Below are 17,146 nucleotides of genomic sequence, written 5' to 3'. Positions count from 1 at the left end.
CAAAATAGCTGCGATTTCTTATATTTCTTCACATGCGACTTAAGAAAAATTGGTTTGTAAGAACTAGTTACTAAGAATCTGCTTTGCAAGAATTATATTATAAACTGCGGAACGTTCGTGACAAACTGTAGTTCCCTTTTTTGGTAATGGTGTTATTCAAAAGCAGACAGAACTGTTTTACATTTGCGTACTTAAACATTTTTACCCTAAACTCGATATCCTCCGCACATAAACAATTATTTTTTGTGTTGCCTTCTCATAAGTCTGTGGCAGAAATGATTTTAAGAGAATATTATATTTTGTGACTGGCACATGTGTACCAAACAGTTGAAGTAAAATTTTCATTATACCTATTAATTCCATAATCAAAATGTAGGATATATGCATCTCTTATTTCACTTAGGAATGAAACAGTGCATCCATTTTAATAATATTGTTTCTCGACACAAGGATAATGTTAGCATCCAGCCAACTAAGAAATATTTGGCCTGCTATTAGCCAACTGAATAGCCACATGCTGAGAGGCTCACTAAAGTTTGATACTGTCCACATTGTAAGAGTCCTAATTCTTTGAATGTGAGCATGACATTGGAATATGTATATGGTGTGTATCTAAAATACATGTCAAAACTTTGGTTAAACATGAACATCATATGGGAGATGCAGAAATGTCAATGAATATATGTCCATAAATGCTTATGTTTATCACTAGAGCTATTACTATGTATAATGAGATACACTAGATTCTTGTGTGGAAGGTACACAACTAAATACTGTCTATAATGTAGTCAGTGATGAACACAAATAGTTCACACTACATGTCTTGTAGCCTGCACATAATTGTCTGGGACACCAACTGATATGGTACGATGGTCCATGCACTTCTGAACTGCTGGAGTAACTGCACAACACAAAGGTACACAACACATCCAGAGCTATAGCCAGCCTCACATGCACTCCCGCTACATATGTACGGTGTGTTTTGTACTGTTCACACATGACAGGGTTTCAGTGTATCTCGGTGACATTGTAACAACTCCAGCAATAAAAATCAGCATTTATAAACCTTTATTCATTGACAGTTCTGCCTCAAAATGTCCTCCAAATATACCTTTAGTTTGACGTTTTTGTTTTGGATACATTCTGTATGTAGCAACACCCTGCCAATTGTTACTTAAATTTTGTAGTTAGCTGGCTAACAAAATGGAAATATGAGAGCGAGGAATCAATAATAATACCTTTAATTTCTTGGATTTCAACTCTTATGTATGTCTTTACCATTTTTTTTGGGCTGTTGCTATAGACGTGGTCTTCCTGAAACTTTTCCTCTTAGCTCAGTGCTGAGACATCAGTTTTGTAATCAAATACAACTAGGCGGTGAGGCGGTTTTTTCACTGATGCTTTCAAAATAGCTGTGTGTTAGAAACCGATGCCCTGTACCATCACCGAGAACACCATATATATATATATATATTTTTTAACAATTCCAGTCTCACCCAAGCTCTGTCCACTCGCTTCCAGCCAATGCCATTTGTACCAACACTTCTTAATTTCTAGAACTATCTCTTATTTTACATATGTATTATTATTGACCAACAATATCATTTGCTAAATATTAGTGACAATTTTACATTAATATTTCAATATTCAAAATACTATCCTACAATCATTCATATTGTTTTACCCTCTCTGAAAGTGGTTTTGGTTCCCGACAAAGAGAAAGGTTGTTTCCTAAGACTTGGGGACGCTTTCTCATCCTGTATGCAAGTGATTACACATAATGTTTGGATGCACTGTAGCTCATGCTACAGGGAAAGAAAGATGACCATCCACACCACCCAAATCCGAAATTTGCATCACCCACTGGTTTCCCTCACCAATAAAGGAACATCAACAATTAGTAGCTGATAATTGGGCCTGTCAGTGATATATAATTAAGCAAACTCACATATTTTCATTGCCGGAAAAAAATTATTGCCAATAGTTTTCATTCCTAAAGCAAAAAAAAATATTTAGTACTCTTTTGATTAGAACTCAATTCTCTTGGGATTAATTACTGTTACCTCAAGGGGTAGGTGTATATAGATGACATAAAAAGTAAAAGTATATATATTTTTATAGTGAAACTTAGAAAACCAATGCAGGATTTAAGCGCATAACAAAACACTATCAACTAAGTGAATTAAGTTTTATAGACTAAGCTTGTGTTCATTACCATACTAATAAAGCTTTAGTGTTATGCAAGTTGTCAAAAGTAGTCAGCCCATTTTAAGAAGACATAAGATGATTCATAACTAATAACTCTTTATCTTCTATCAGTTCTGTATTGCTACACTGGTTCTGAAGTTTCTGTGAATAGAAGCAGTCATGGGGTTGGTTAATTGTTTACAATGTAATTTCTGTATTTGCTGCTTACTGATAATATCCATGTCAGTTTAATTTTAACAGCATGATCAAAAAATTTATAAAAGAGATGCATCATATTTTTGTTCTACTGGATGGTTGCAGACAAGCATGAGTTTGTGGCCTGAGTTTGTGGCCATTTTCAGCAACTTGGTTTTTCAGACACATCACTTAGCTTGATGTTCAGGGGATTTTAATTGTTTTCCTTACAAAATACAGCTACGAAAGAGTTAACAATTGCCAATCATGGTAACAGGTTGTGTTTGCTCTAACAGTATTGTAGCTGGCATGCACTGGATTAGTGTGATGTGTTTGGGATCACTGCCACAGAGAGCCACTTTTGGATTCGAGTGCTTGGACCAAGCTGCGAGCTCTATGCATTGGTGCCAAGTGTTAATAGTACTGTACAAGCAAACTATACTTTCCAAACAGATAATTCTCAGTTCTTCTGCAGAATTATATTATTTATTAATTGCACTACAGAGTTTTGAAATTTTCCAACGTTAGTTTTAATTTGAAGAAATATTAATTTGGTAATCTATGAAATATGTCATAGAATGTTGGTTTTGTGAGGTTATACGTTTCTCGGTTATGCACAGAGGCTTAAGGAAACGGGACTGCCAAGATGATAGTGGGCTCCGAACGACTTTGATACAGACTCAGTGCTCGGAATGCGAGTCATGCTGGGGTGTTGAGATTAAACCCACGACCCTTGCCATACGAGTGTGATGCATTAGCGACCATGCCACGGGGACCCCTTATCTGTTGTAGTGCATGACTAATATATGCACTACCACACTTTTGCCATACTGCCTGTTTGATGAGAAGCTTCTTTTTTTTTGCACTGCGAGATCACTTTTCATACAAAAATCAACATTGTTCCTTTTTTCAAACATGCTTGTTTTTAAAATGCACATAACTTTACTAAATGTTTATTTCTCATTGGTTTATGCTTCTTTTGATTACAAATTATTTAGTTTATTTTGTTGTTCTTTTATAGTAGTCACATTATATATGCTGTATGTAATGCATGTGTGTTTAATAATTTGCTTTTAATTTTCTCGCCTATTTTCCTTAATGTTTTTTTTTAGTGCAAGAAGTGATTTTAAAAGATGCACCAAATGAATCAAAAAGTGAAGAGGGTGGGTGTGCATGTTGATACACAGAATATTAGGAAGAGAGAATTTGTCAAGAACATAGAAGTTGCACGCCTTCAAAAATAATCATCAGTATTTTGATGCTTTTGTTCTGGTAACACAGTTAATAATACTTGCCTGTAGGCTAGTATTGTAACTTTGAATATTTTGGCAAAATGTTGGAATTGGGTGATGAGTGTGGCTGTGCTATGGAATTTTATGCTTTAATGTTTGTATTTAAAAATTTTGTAATTTTAATCTGTTCATATGTGTGAATAGTGACAAATTGTGTTAATGCTGTAGAGAGAGGAACCACAGTGTGGCAGCAACTGTGTGCATTTAGACATGGTGTCTGAAAAATATTATTTTACCATTTTCTGAAAATTGTTTCTTGGTTCCAGATTTGCTATCAAAAAAAATTAAGATGAACACTCAACATGGTTTTTTTAAGGATCTCGCTACAATTTTGTTTATGATGCGATAGCTTGTCTCATATTCAAATTAGCATGCCGCTTAGCATAATTTGTTAGATTTACTGTACAAGAACCACTCTTGTGCTCTGCAAGGTTGTTTAACTGGAGATCAGCACCTTGTGGGAGGTATTCTCAACTCTGATAGCAGACCTCTGTATGAAATTGTTCTTCTCAAGCACTGCCCTCATGTTCTAGCTACAGAGTGTGCAATGTCCATGCAGATAGCAAGCTTTAAAACTTCAAACACCTACTAAGAACATCCCACATCATTAAGGGAGGTACTTCCAACTCATCACTCACCATTCAAACTAACTTTTCGAACTTGACTTTCTGCTGCTTTGAAGCTTGAGGGGCAATTGGTTCTTTAGCCTTTGAAAGGCAACCATTAACCACCATTCTCCATGGTATTCCAGTATTATAAATAAAATTGACATTAAAATTTGCTTGTAAATATGAAAAAAAAAATTCACATAGGTATAGTATACAGAATGAAAATTCTCTATATTCTGAATTAAAATGAAAACTTTGGCTGCTGGTTCATCACAACAAAATAAGTTTAAAATCTTTACATATACAACTTATAGTCTGGTGTACTTCCCAAGGTTGAAGTTGGAACTGAACAATATTTTTACTGTAAATAATAAAGTATCTAAGATGGAACACTGGGAATCTGAATTCGGTTTAATTGAATGAAGTTCTAAAACCATTGCAAACTTTGTCACTTTCACAAAATTATGTTTTGAAATAATTGGAGTATGTGAAAAAGTAAAAAGTATGAAAAATAAAGGTTTTTCCAATTAATTCAATAAAATAAATTTGTGACAGTGATAAAATTTAGTTGTGGAAATTCATTCAATTGAATATAATCCATGCAATTAAAATGTTTTTCAGCCCCAACTTGAAAGACCGTATACTATCCTCGAAAAGAACTTCTCAACTTGTCGTGATTAATCAGCAGCTGAAGTTTGTAGGTCGAATTCAGACTCATATTATACTGTTACGGGTGGGGAAAACGGGTTTGTAAGGATAGCCCAGTTAATTTTATACAGTTTTATTTGCTACTAATATTTACATTACTAATTAAATCACCACACTTAATGTCTGTTCACAAATCACTAAGTATCTGTCGAGTCCATAGTTCACACTGCTCACTGGAGCTAGGCTCGACAGTGGTTCTTCCCTTACCTCGCACCTGTCTACACACACACAGTCCCGTTGCTGCGCGTCTGCGCTGCTTGCAAAGGGGGTCTCTCCTCCTCGCCGAACTCACTCTTCACTCAACTTGCCTGTGCTGGAACCCCTGCAGAGGCCGGTATCACCGCTTATATACCTGTGGGCCGTCTTTCTGGAACTGACTGGAGTGGTTGTGGCGTGTCACGTCATCCCGGGTGACCCGACGCTCAAAGCGTCCAGAACAGCGGTGCTTGTTCACGCCACTCCGCTTGGTGGCCTCGGTAAGCTCACGGGGTTTCCAGGCCGCTAAGGGACAGATCACAACGCCGAGGAAGGGGGCAAGGGGATGGGGGTGGTGAGACAACGATGCCCTAATCCTTGAAGGTATTCGCGCGTGAGGTCAGTGACTACGGGGCCACCAGGCAGCTCAAGTACCTGCCTTCCACGTCTGTGACGATACCTTCTTTTTATTTGCTCAGCACACTGTGCATGCATACAGCAGGTTTTTCAACATTTGGAATCTGTGAGTGTTTATCTTACTTTGGTTGCAAACAGAATTCTGATAGTACAACTTGAAATCAAGAGAATAGGTAGAACAATGTTTTTTTAGACATGATGTACTTAAGATCCAGTTCATTTCCCTAGTAATAGTGTTTTTGTAACCCAAATAGTAATTGGTCTTACTAAGGTTGACTTGCACACAGTCAGACTAATCAAATGGAGTAATACTTTCCTTCATTCAAGTCACGACTGTGCAAATGGGTGGGCATACACTTCGCTCACAATATGGTGAGCACTTTGACAGGTACTGCAAGGAACATTTAGATGTTGAATGTTCAATATTGGGTTGCAATAAACAAAACAGATTGATGTTGCACCAAACTAGCTAATTGTGAATAATATTTATTTTGTTAGTTGTTTAAGAATATTAAGTTTTCAAAGTCTAAAGTTTGCTGAAGCACTTGTCAAAGTTCTACCCTTATCTTAAACAGAATGTAAATGTATCCAAACACACATCTTTATTGTGAAAAATATAGACTATTTATTGAATTTTCTTTTCTGTTTGTATTTTGTTCATATCTGGTATCATTGTTTTGTAAAAATGAGTAGGTAATGGTCTCCAAAAGGCAGGAATGTGAATTTTAGTTTCTCACACAGATATATGCTTTACACAAATACATTCACATCTGAAGCAAATGTGATTTCTAAGTATTGTCAATGAAAATATCTACCCAGAAAATTACTTAATTGCCATCATACAGCAGCCAAACACAGTGAGTTTGATAAGCTAGGTTCATGCCATCTGAGTAAAAGAGCTTACAGACCAAAGTGTAGTTTGTGATATCTATTCGAATACGAATACAAATAGTTTATTGCAGAAGCGTATGCAGAATTTCGTTATGGAGTGAGGGATGTTTGTAGAGCCACTTTGCCCGCTGGTTGCTTTCAAATTCTTTCCTTTTATTGTGGGAATTGTAGATTTTTTAGGAGGAAGGGGAAATTGTCTTTCATTTCCCCATCCAGCGTACGCCCCTGGTTTATTATTTGTATATTTGATTCAACTTCGAATGCTATCATTTCGAAATAACAAATATTTAATTTGCTACAAATTTTTAGTTTGTCGTATTCCAATACTCACTGTTGAGGTTTAAGTTATTTGAGCAATTTAAATACCCAGTTTAGGTGTTTTAACTGAACCACATAGGAAAACCACAAACAATAATCTGCAACAAGTTTTCAAAGTCTCGCAAAACAGTAGCGGAAAAAATTACATTGACTGTATTTATTTCATCACATATACCAGTAGTAAGAAAAAATAAACATCAATAACCATCAATTACAACATGAAACACTAACACTCCCTTTGTGATGGCCATTAAGGGAAGTGGACATGAAAGTTGCAACAGCGTGTAAATCTATTGTCACAATCGATCTACCACCATGCGGCACAGTAGCAGCTTACTTGCTGTATGTCTCTATTATGAAACAGACAAGTGTAAATAATTGTTCCTGATTGCAGAGGAAATTAGCAGCAAATGGGATTGTAATATTGCTGAACTAAAACAGTTTACCAGCTGACATTAACAATGGAAAATCGGGAATAACTAAGGTTTAAATATGTAAATATGAGCTCATTTGTTCACTATTTTGCAAATAGTATTTTAAAACAAATTTCACATTTTTCGTGAAATGGATCAGATTTCGTGGTATTTTTGAGTTTGAGAAAATTTTCCGAGTCACTATGTAAAGTAGCTTAATCTGGATAATGAAGCAAATAAAATTGAAGTAAAAGGTTCATTAGGTTAGGTTAGCTGCATAATAACACTTTTTTTTTCCAAATTTAAAAATGAAAAAAAATTGTGGTTTGCCAACTACCATTTTTACTATTCAAATTTAATATTTGTATTAGAGGATAATTTGCTATTCATATTCGTATTCAATTTGAACTAAAAAACTGATATTCGCACAGGTGTAGACTGGTTTCTGTTGATAAGCATTGAGGTTCGTAAAGATTGCTTGCTGTCCAACTGTGTGTTTGTGGTGTGGCTTGATCATTTAGAAGGTATGAGCTCTTCTTAGTCACTCCTGTCCTCACTGGTAGGTCACCAAATTGTTTTATGGAGTTAACATCCCAAAGATAAAACAGGAGAGGTTACACCAATGGATACTGCTCTAAACAGTAAGAAGGAACCGTGTCATCAGTGGAGATGTAGTTTTTGATGGAGCCTAGGGGAGTGTACATTTCCATATTTTAAGCACTTTGTAGTGAAACAGAAAACATATTTTTTGAATACTTTTTTTTGCTGACTTTTACTTCAGGTCAAAAATATTAACCCTCAGGGCTAAACTAAAGTCTTAGTTATAGTTTTGTTGTAAACTAACAAGTGGTAGGAAGTGTGTGTCTTAAAGCAAAAACACACAAGCTGTTTACCCCAAGTTCTATACTCAGTCATTCCAAGACAATATTACTGTTGCATGGTGGTGATGCTCGTTCGAGAATCTTTAACAGTGACAATTTTTCGACTCAAATATTTTGTTAGACAATAACTATGGTAACTTCGAATGGCAAAAAAGTAATTGAAAAGTAACATTTGGTGCCATAAGAAAATATTTACGGATAAGAGGAGTTTTACTACTTTGAATAATATGAAGTTCTCTAGAATTCAATGTAATGGGTTAGAGTACCACTGATATTTAAAATTTGCCATATCTTTTTTCCTTATATCCATTCTGTAAAAGTGTAGTGATTATTCAAGCATTACAGAGGATCATTTTATAAACTAAGTTCTCTAAAACCCAGTTCATGTTTTTAAAATTAAGATGCATTAACTTGCTATTAATCATTAAGTGCTCATAATTACAGCCTTTACAGAAGGGAAAATTCCATTTAAATTACAGAAAATACTTGTATTTGAAAAACTCTTGTCGCAATTGACTGGTACTATAAACTGATTTTTGCAATTGAGTTTGTGAAGCATTCTCAACCTGACTGCTTGCTTGTAATTTGATGTAGTTTCTGGTTCTGCTAGACTGAATACTAACTGACTCATGCAAGCCATGTCAACATTCCACTAAGGTACTTGTACAGCATAGGGAATGAGTGCCCTAAAGTGTTCTTACAGTTTAAAGAATGATAGTGTGTATATTACTGTAGTTAATATTCATCATGTTACCATAAACACATTTTTACCCAATTTAAGCTTGCGATGAACCTCGTTCAGAAATGCTGGTCATGTCTTGAAACACTTCAGGTATTATAATTACTAAAATGGTGTTTCAAACTTTCAGACATGAACTAATTTTTTTGTTTTATATTTGCAAAATGTAAGATTCTATTTTGAAATATTATTTTTTAATTTGAAGGTACTGATTATTTTCTCTCGCTGAAACGGAGTTGTAAGGGAACTAACTGAAGTGAAAGAGAAAGAAAACACGGGGCAGTCGTGCAAGATCTGCATAGGCATGTTAGTAAAGAGTGTACGTGAAATAAAACATGCTGATGTGGCATACCCAGCACTGACGAGATGAAAGGGCGGCCCCTCCCCCCTCTCCCCCTCCGAGAGATAGTCTGAGGGCTGGAAGGAGTGGAGCAGAGGCAGAGTGATGGTGGGGGAACACTTATGCTCGTAGCAATATCCAACACATTTCTCTCTTGTTCTGCGAGGCTCCAAATAATTTTTTTTTTCCTTCATACTATCCAAAAAAATTCCATAGTACAGCATACTCTCAAATATTTATGTTAAACCTCTTTTGTTTCACCTGCCATGGGCTAACCTCCTTTTACTCCTTAATTTAGTTTTTATGAAAAACTGTTTCAAAACTCATTCTCTCGAGCTTCATTTGTATGCATTACTCATGTATGAAAACATAAAAAATAATTAACTTCTATGATATAACTGTGATGAAATGATTAGAATGTTTAATTTCAAATGTGAAAAATCTCTTTGACATTCCAGCTTGTCAGCAGCATTTAGTAAAGATATGGTAAAGAAAATTTTCAAGAAAACGTAACATTTTACTTTTATTAGATATTGGCAGATTTAGTCTAATAAAAATATTATTGAAACATAGCTAACCTATGTGGCAGGTGAGACTGACCCTTAATTCAAACTGCTGAATGCCAGTATAATTTTGCTATGACCAGAATACCTTATTAATAGTAATTGTAACATTACTGACATCATTATTCCCTAATATCAAACCTACTAGTACTCATGCCAAATAAATGAATCATCAGTAGTATGGAATCTTGATGTAAAAACAGTTGACAAAAGAAGTTGTTACTGTAGTTTATTGCTGTGGACAATGATTATCTACAACAGTGTCACTATGCATACTCTTTGGGTATTTTTTTTTTTCTATAGCAGCTCCATTGGCCTAAGTCATTTTATCAGCTTTACGGAGTAATTGTTTTAAAGGAAATTTGCTATTGTCAGAACTAAATTAAACTAAAGGTAATTCAGTAAATAAACTGGAAGAGAATGTAAACTGTCTCTGTGACACTGTATATGTATAATCTTTTCAAATGACATAACTCTCTCTTGAGAATTCCACTATAATATTTTGTGATAAATCTTGAAAGAATACGTATTTATTTCATTAATTAATTGTATGTTTAGTAGTAACCTAAAAATCTAATAAACTGTGATTCAATGTAATTCATGAAATGTTTCAAACGTAAAAGCCTCTATTCCTGAACCCTTTATTTATATTATTCTTTATTTAATTGTAAAATAGTAAAACAATTTTAAACTAGAAGTTTTACATGAGTTGTGATTTTACTCAATTTTAAGGAAATTTTGTATATTAAGAATGAGGAAATGGGGCTACAGTTAAACTTTGTTCTAAGGTTTCTGAAGAGACTTATAAATTTCTTCCTGGTAGTTTTAAAATATGTTTATTTTATATTAAATAAACAACTTTGCGGAGCAAGCTACCTTAATATACTGTGAAATTGCTACAAGCAGAAATATTGTAACAGAGTTCTTCTGAAAAATATATAAATAATATGGATTATAATGTAATACAAATTTTATATTTTGTTTGATACATTTTGCATTAGTTTTTTTTTTTCCCAAAAACTTATGCCTTTATTTTTGCTATTAGTTTGATTTATATATATTTTTTTAATTTTTTGTGTGTTATGGCTTTTATTTTACTTGTTATCTTAACCATACAAATATTTTATGAATTCATCCCATGTCCTCTTTAATTTATTGTTGTACATTTTATGTTAGGTGTGCTGTATTTGTATATATTGAAGATTTGTTTGATAATTTTGATTTATTTTTTGTGTTATATCTTTACATATTTTGTACTTTATAGACCAATATTTGTATATATTGACTGCTATTTTTAAAGAATGGTATTTTATATTCTGTAGTCGAAAAATGTTTTGAACCAGTGCAATGAATCTGTTAAAGATTAAAGTTGTTTTGTTTGAGGTGGTGGGGTCTCACACTAGTTTTTTCGTAGATGCGTCTTCCACCTAATATTACTAATACAGTTACCGTACTTCCACTAGTGCTTTGGTTTAAATTATTTCTGTCAATCTATTTATAATCATGCTCATATTAGCATTTTTTATTTTTGCCATAAGTTATACCATATCACTCGTTTCACTTGACCTTAATAATAATGTACATTATGTAATGTGATAATCTTATTGACAAGGAACAAAACTTTTGTGTTACTTTATTTCTTAAACTATTTAGAAAAAAGTTCAAGTTAATGTAAAATACATATTAACTCAAACATTATTATTGGCGACAAGAAAAAATCTACTTAACTTGTCTTCGATTTACAGACAGTTCTTTTCCATAAATTATGAGTTGTCAGTTTATAAGTTTTGTGTATGAAGGTGCTATTCTGGCTTTTATTGCTGTACCTTTAATGTGCTTAAAGTGTTAGAACTCTATCCAAATAAAACTAAAGTTATCAGAAGTAGAATGGCACCTCCATATACAGAGATTTACAAGCGTTGCTTATTAAAAAAGAATATTTTGGCTACTTTTATGAGGACTGTGGAAAAGAGCCACGCCCAAGGGGCCAATGAATTGTAACAATTTTTGAAGGATTTTATTCATTCCAAAACCACTAAAAAAAAGTATTTTTAGGTCGTAACTATAATCGGTGGGAACCCTTTATGACATAATTTTTTTTATATATATAATTACAGGGTTGCTGCATTCAGGGAAAACCCGGAAATGTCAAGGAATTCCATGTACCCTGGAAAAGTCAGGGAAATCGAAAATATTTCTGGAATTACTATACATACTTCCTCCCAAGCTGTTAAAGTAGTATTTTTCAATTTGTTGCAGAAAACATTTTTGTTTTCTCCTGTAATTTTTAACTGTCATGTCGCCAACACTACTGACAAGACAGTATTTAACAAACCACAATAGACCTTATTGCATGTCCTGTGATTTCGACCAATCTATAGGCAGTAATATTGCTGTGATGTACATTGAGACCGATACTTAGCGATTTTGATCAATCGATGCGCGCAATAGACGGAATAATTCTTGTAACTTTCATGGCACGCTGTGATTATAGCCTAGCTATGTTCAGAAATGGTTCAAGCATTGCAAGTAAAGAAACAAAAAAAATTTAGAAAAGGCTCAGAAGGAAGCCCAACTATATTAGATGAAATCTGTTCAGTTACCAAGCAACAGCCTTAAAATGTTGTGAATGATGAATTTGTTCATCCAATTATCACAAGTTTTTATTTTTATTGTTGTATGGGGGTCGTGTGTAGACTTATCAGCATTTTTAAATTTCAGAAATACTGTACATTCTACGAGCAATTTATTTCTTTGTTATTTTTAACATTCAAAATAGCAACTTTACCATTACTTCTTTGAAACATGCAAGTTCTTTTTTAATGTAATCTTTTTCTTATGTGTGATAGTTCAGTTGTGAACGTACACATATAAATATCAAAAATTCATATTTTGGTACATTTTTAACAGTTAATTAATTTATTTAATCTTCTTGTAATATAACTGCATGTAGTTAAATCACTCATTGAAAAGAGTAGCCTACTTTAGTTACCTAATGCTAAGACATTAACTTTCTGAAAGGACATCTCTTAAACAGTTTTATCAGATAGTCTTGCAGGAAATATGCTGGAAAAATATTGCAGTTTATGAACTTCAAAACCTGGAAAAGTCAGGGAATTTCATATTCAAAAATATGTAGCAACCCTGAATTAATTTATCATATTACCCCTTGAGTATGAAATTAAAGTGAAGTAAGGTGAAATACTGGAGTTATTTAGTTGTGTATTGAATCCAACAAATACTACACATGTTTACTACTTAGTTCAGGTTTAGTTCAGTTTTAGATGTTACCAGGGACATTTTCATTCAGGCAATTTTTTTATAAGAAAACCAAATCAGTTGGGTAATTGATGTACATGTAAGAATAAATCTCTCATTTGCATGAAAAAAGCAAAGTTGGATATAAGTGTTTATTGTTATGAATTTGGACCAGTTAAAGAGTAGTATCATAATAGTACCACATGTAAACGGTACTAAGAACTTAAGCCAACATGATTTTACGTGCTAAGAATTTATAACAATTGCTGGTGACCTAATAGTATTCCATTTTAACAATTTAACATATTATAAATACAGTGTTTTATCGCATAATAGTTGCAAATTTTATACTAAAATCAAGTTTGAAAAGTAGGGGTGCGATTTTAATGTGAAAAAAAATTTCTTTTGTAGGTGAAGTTATTCATAACAACAAAACCCATTCATGGAAAGTACGTTTATTTAAAAGTGGAGTATACAAGAGCACGCCGAACAATTTAAATTAATAAGTCCTGCAACAAAAACCTTTCTTCAACTTTAAATAGTAAAACAAAATGTGAATGCGAGCCTGAACTAACACATTACTATCGTCGTAGTACACACCATGAAAGAGTGCGGGCCATCAAGTGTAGTTAACTCGGAACTTGACAGAGAGCGCGCGTTGCATGCAATTGGCGAGCTATCGATATTCGACTGTGTGCGCGCACTCTATACGGGAAGCAACATAACCAAACATGAATGATGCCAACTTGCGCTGGCTACATTTTTATAAGCTGTACACCACGGCAACGCAGACAAACAGATAAAGGTTATAATGTTTAAAAAGTCTTTAAAAGAATATTTACACATCGGACAACTTCATATTTCCGTTAATTAAATAAGCAGGAGGAAATTTCCGAATAAATATTAGATTTCTACTTTAAACTATATTATTTTATACGGGAAAGATATACCTACATAAAGCGCTCGTAATCTCATAGCGGGACCAAAAACATCATGCAATGTGTACGCGAGAGGTTTTTTTTTAATCCAAATTTTGTCGCACTAAAATATTGGTGCGATGATTTTGCGCGTGTGACGATTATGAGATAAAGAGGATAATATGTACAAAAAATAGGTAGAAAAATATAATTGTCATAAGTATGTATTTGGACACACATCACCATTCACAAACTCACACTACATTCATCCAGTATTCCCGTGTTTAGATGTCTGCATATTTAGGGTGTTAATGTTTCACTATGTGTTTTCTAAATAGCTGATTAGGCAATTTTCATGAGCATTAAAATATCTTCATCTATATGTTTGTTTGCTGTGTTGAATATATATTGCGTACTGCTGACATTCATTCCAAAATGGCATCAACTTCTAAAGTTTTGAGATGTAAATAGCAGCATATACATTTTCCACGTATTCTATCTATGTAATATACCCATACTTTAAAAAAAACAGCAAATGGCCGAAAATGTAAATTTTATTTTTCACTGAAAAATACTTGCATAATGGTCGTACATGAGTTTTTTTGTTGCACTTGTTCAATATGTATCAAGTTTAAAAATAATACTGCCGAGTTTCTTCCGTTGGAGAACAAGAACTTGACTCGAACCGAGTGAGCTGAAGCTACGTGCTCGACTTGGCACAATTTTTTCAGTGTCTGCCAATTTCCATTTAAATTACTAAGAAGTTAAATTTAGCATTTTTAGTGCATGCAAGTTGGTAGTGGCTGCAAGTAACTCATTGCTATTGATCTGCTTCATGCTTTAGTAACAATCTTTTGGTATGAATTTGACTCTTTAGATCAAGCAACATGTGTACAGTACTAATAATTTTGCTATTGTGAAATTATTTAAGTGATTATAAATCAAAATTATGGATTTCAATCATGCCTGTTAAATATTTAGTTTCATGACTTGAATGTAAGATAATGTTTAAATATCCCATACAATTTATAATTCTATGTAATAAGAGGTGTGAATATTTCCTTGTCTTCAAAATAGCTTAAATGCCTCACCTTTATTGGTTTATATAAAATCTCAAGTAAGATTATCTTGCTATGTGCTATTATTAAAACAAAAATTCAGGTGTGCTACTGTGTACTCAGTAGTAGACAAGGTTACCATGTACAGGGTGTCCACAAATGATTGGAGTGATTTCATGAGGTTACTGTGGGTGCATTTATCAACATATTGGGATGAAACTTGGTAGTCATGTGCACAAACTCAACAAGTTTTATTGGGACTTTACAAGTGTTCGATATGTTGACCCTTTGCGATCCTGCACACATCAACCCTAAAATCAAGCTCTTCCCAAACATCATGAAGCATGTCCGTGTCAATGCGATCAAAAGCATTCCTGTTGTGAGCTCTCATGTCTGCTAAATCAACCGGTAAAGGAGGCATCAAACACCAAATCTTTCACATAGCCCCACACAAAAAAATCACACGGGGTTAGATCTGGGGAGTGCGGAGGCCATGCAAGGAATTGTTGATCATCAATGCCACCACGGCCTATTAGCCCAGGAATTTTAGAGTTTAACCCGGAAAAAAATATTATAAAGCTGCAAATTTGGTCATTAGTACTATTCACCTTCCTGAACAACATACTGAATTTTCCCTATTCTCCCGTGCCGGCGTCCATGTTTTTTTCGGGCAAGAATGTCTTAAGTCGCAAAAATCGACACAGGCGAAATTGACCCTTCATAAATTAAACCCAAGAATAAATACTCTTCTATATATATTTTATTTCATCGTAAGATCATACTGAATAGCTGTAAATTTTCAATTAGTAAATGAAATACATTTTAAGCGTTGTTAAAGCGATTATCTATCAAGAATTTCTTGAAAAATTAGCAAAGTTACAAATCAACTGACTCAGTGTATAAATTAAGCCAGATAGCTAAAAAGTGGTTTCTACAATCATTTGCTACAGTTTTCTTTTTCCAATGGTGTATTATTCATTTTCATGGGATGGTTTGTTTAGGAGATACGGCCGCCTAAACAATAGCGCGCGTCGTGTAATCACATACACTGGCGTGCATCGTCAAGTGCAATTGCGAGTCTACAGAATCTATGTAAGTATAAGCTAGTTATAATATTCAAGTAACATTCAGTTACACGCATATTATAAGTATGTTAATCATGTATACGTAATTTATATAAATTATTTGGACTGCTATGTTATGCGACACCTAAACTGAAACAATACTATTTCGATTCCTAATTCAGTTTTGTTTTAATTGATTTCAAAATAAATAACTTAGGTTAGGCCAGGGGTCTGCAACCTGCGGCTCGCGAGCCACATGCGGCTCTTTGGATGTGAAGCTGCGGCTCTTTAGTTCCGTACCAGAAATACTGCATCACCAGGTCATTTATACAGAAAATACTTTTTTTTATTACAAACCAGTAGTAAGTCTGTTTTTTTTCCACACTTGTTATATTTTACTAAACAAAATGTCATCAAGCAGTTAAATTATACATTTAAAGCTATCCATCCGCCCGAGTACTTACGGGCCCACCCAACAGATAGGCTTATATATGAATAAATTTTTCTTATGAATTAATAGATTGTTTTTTTTTATCAAAAAACTTTATTTAGGCAAGTAGGTACTATTTATTGTAGGCAATAAAAAATTTTGTGGCTCTTTAAAAAACATTGAAATTTTGTAAATTTAAATTTTTGGCTCTTCCGACTCAAAAGGTTGCCGACCCCTGGGTTAGGCCTATGGTAATATAACTTTAAGCACAGCATTTAATAACATAAATTTATTTTATTAAAACTAGAATACTGTTTTCTATGTTAATAAAACCCTCTCTTAATTATATGCAAAGTAGTAGGCCTAATGTTTGCAATCTTTCCTACAACTCTTTCATTATTAATTATAAACTAAAAAATAGGAAAGCAATTGATTTGGTTCATGAATTAGATATAGTTACTTATAGAGTAGCTTCCATGAAAATCTTTAATTTCTATATTCATGCAGCTTCCTCCTCTACAATGTCCACACATCGTCGAGCAGGCCAATCCAGCACGCCTGCATTCACATCTGTAGCCACAGTCTGTCTTACAGGCGCAGGTGCCCGGCTAGTCAGTATTGGAACCAAGTATCCTCCAGCGAGTTTCCACCCCCAGTCGACAGAATTAAGGG

At 33.9% G+C, this 17,146-nt stretch overlaps 1 protein-coding gene across 2 annotated transcripts in view; it reads left to right on the top strand.

Annotated features, from left to right (window-relative positions):
* Window positions 1–17,146, top strand: part of LOC134529543 (ras-related protein Rab6) — a 112,353-nt gene that overhangs the window by 38,899 nt on the left and 56,308 nt on the right. The window contains exon 7 of one of the 2 annotated variants that reach the window (XM_063363746.1): window positions 3,495–11,209. The exons of the other annotated variant lie outside the window; for it this stretch is intronic. Within the exon in view, the coding sequence (XP_063219816.1) occupies window positions 3,495–3,562 (68 nt within the window). The 3' untranslated portion in view covers window positions 3,563–11,209. Of the gene's footprint in view, window positions 1–3,494; window positions 11,210–17,146 lie in introns of those variants that run through there. 2 annotated transcript variants of the gene reach the window in all.

This window comes from Bacillus rossius, chromosome 2 (genome assembly GCF_032445375.1).
Source record: "Bacillus rossius redtenbacheri isolate Brsri chromosome 2, Brsri_v3, whole genome shotgun sequence".
In the NCBI taxonomy this organism is placed as follows: domain Eukaryota; kingdom Metazoa; phylum Arthropoda; class Insecta; order Phasmatodea; family Bacillidae; genus Bacillus; species Bacillus rossius.
This window is presented reverse-complemented; position numbering and strand designations above follow the sequence as displayed.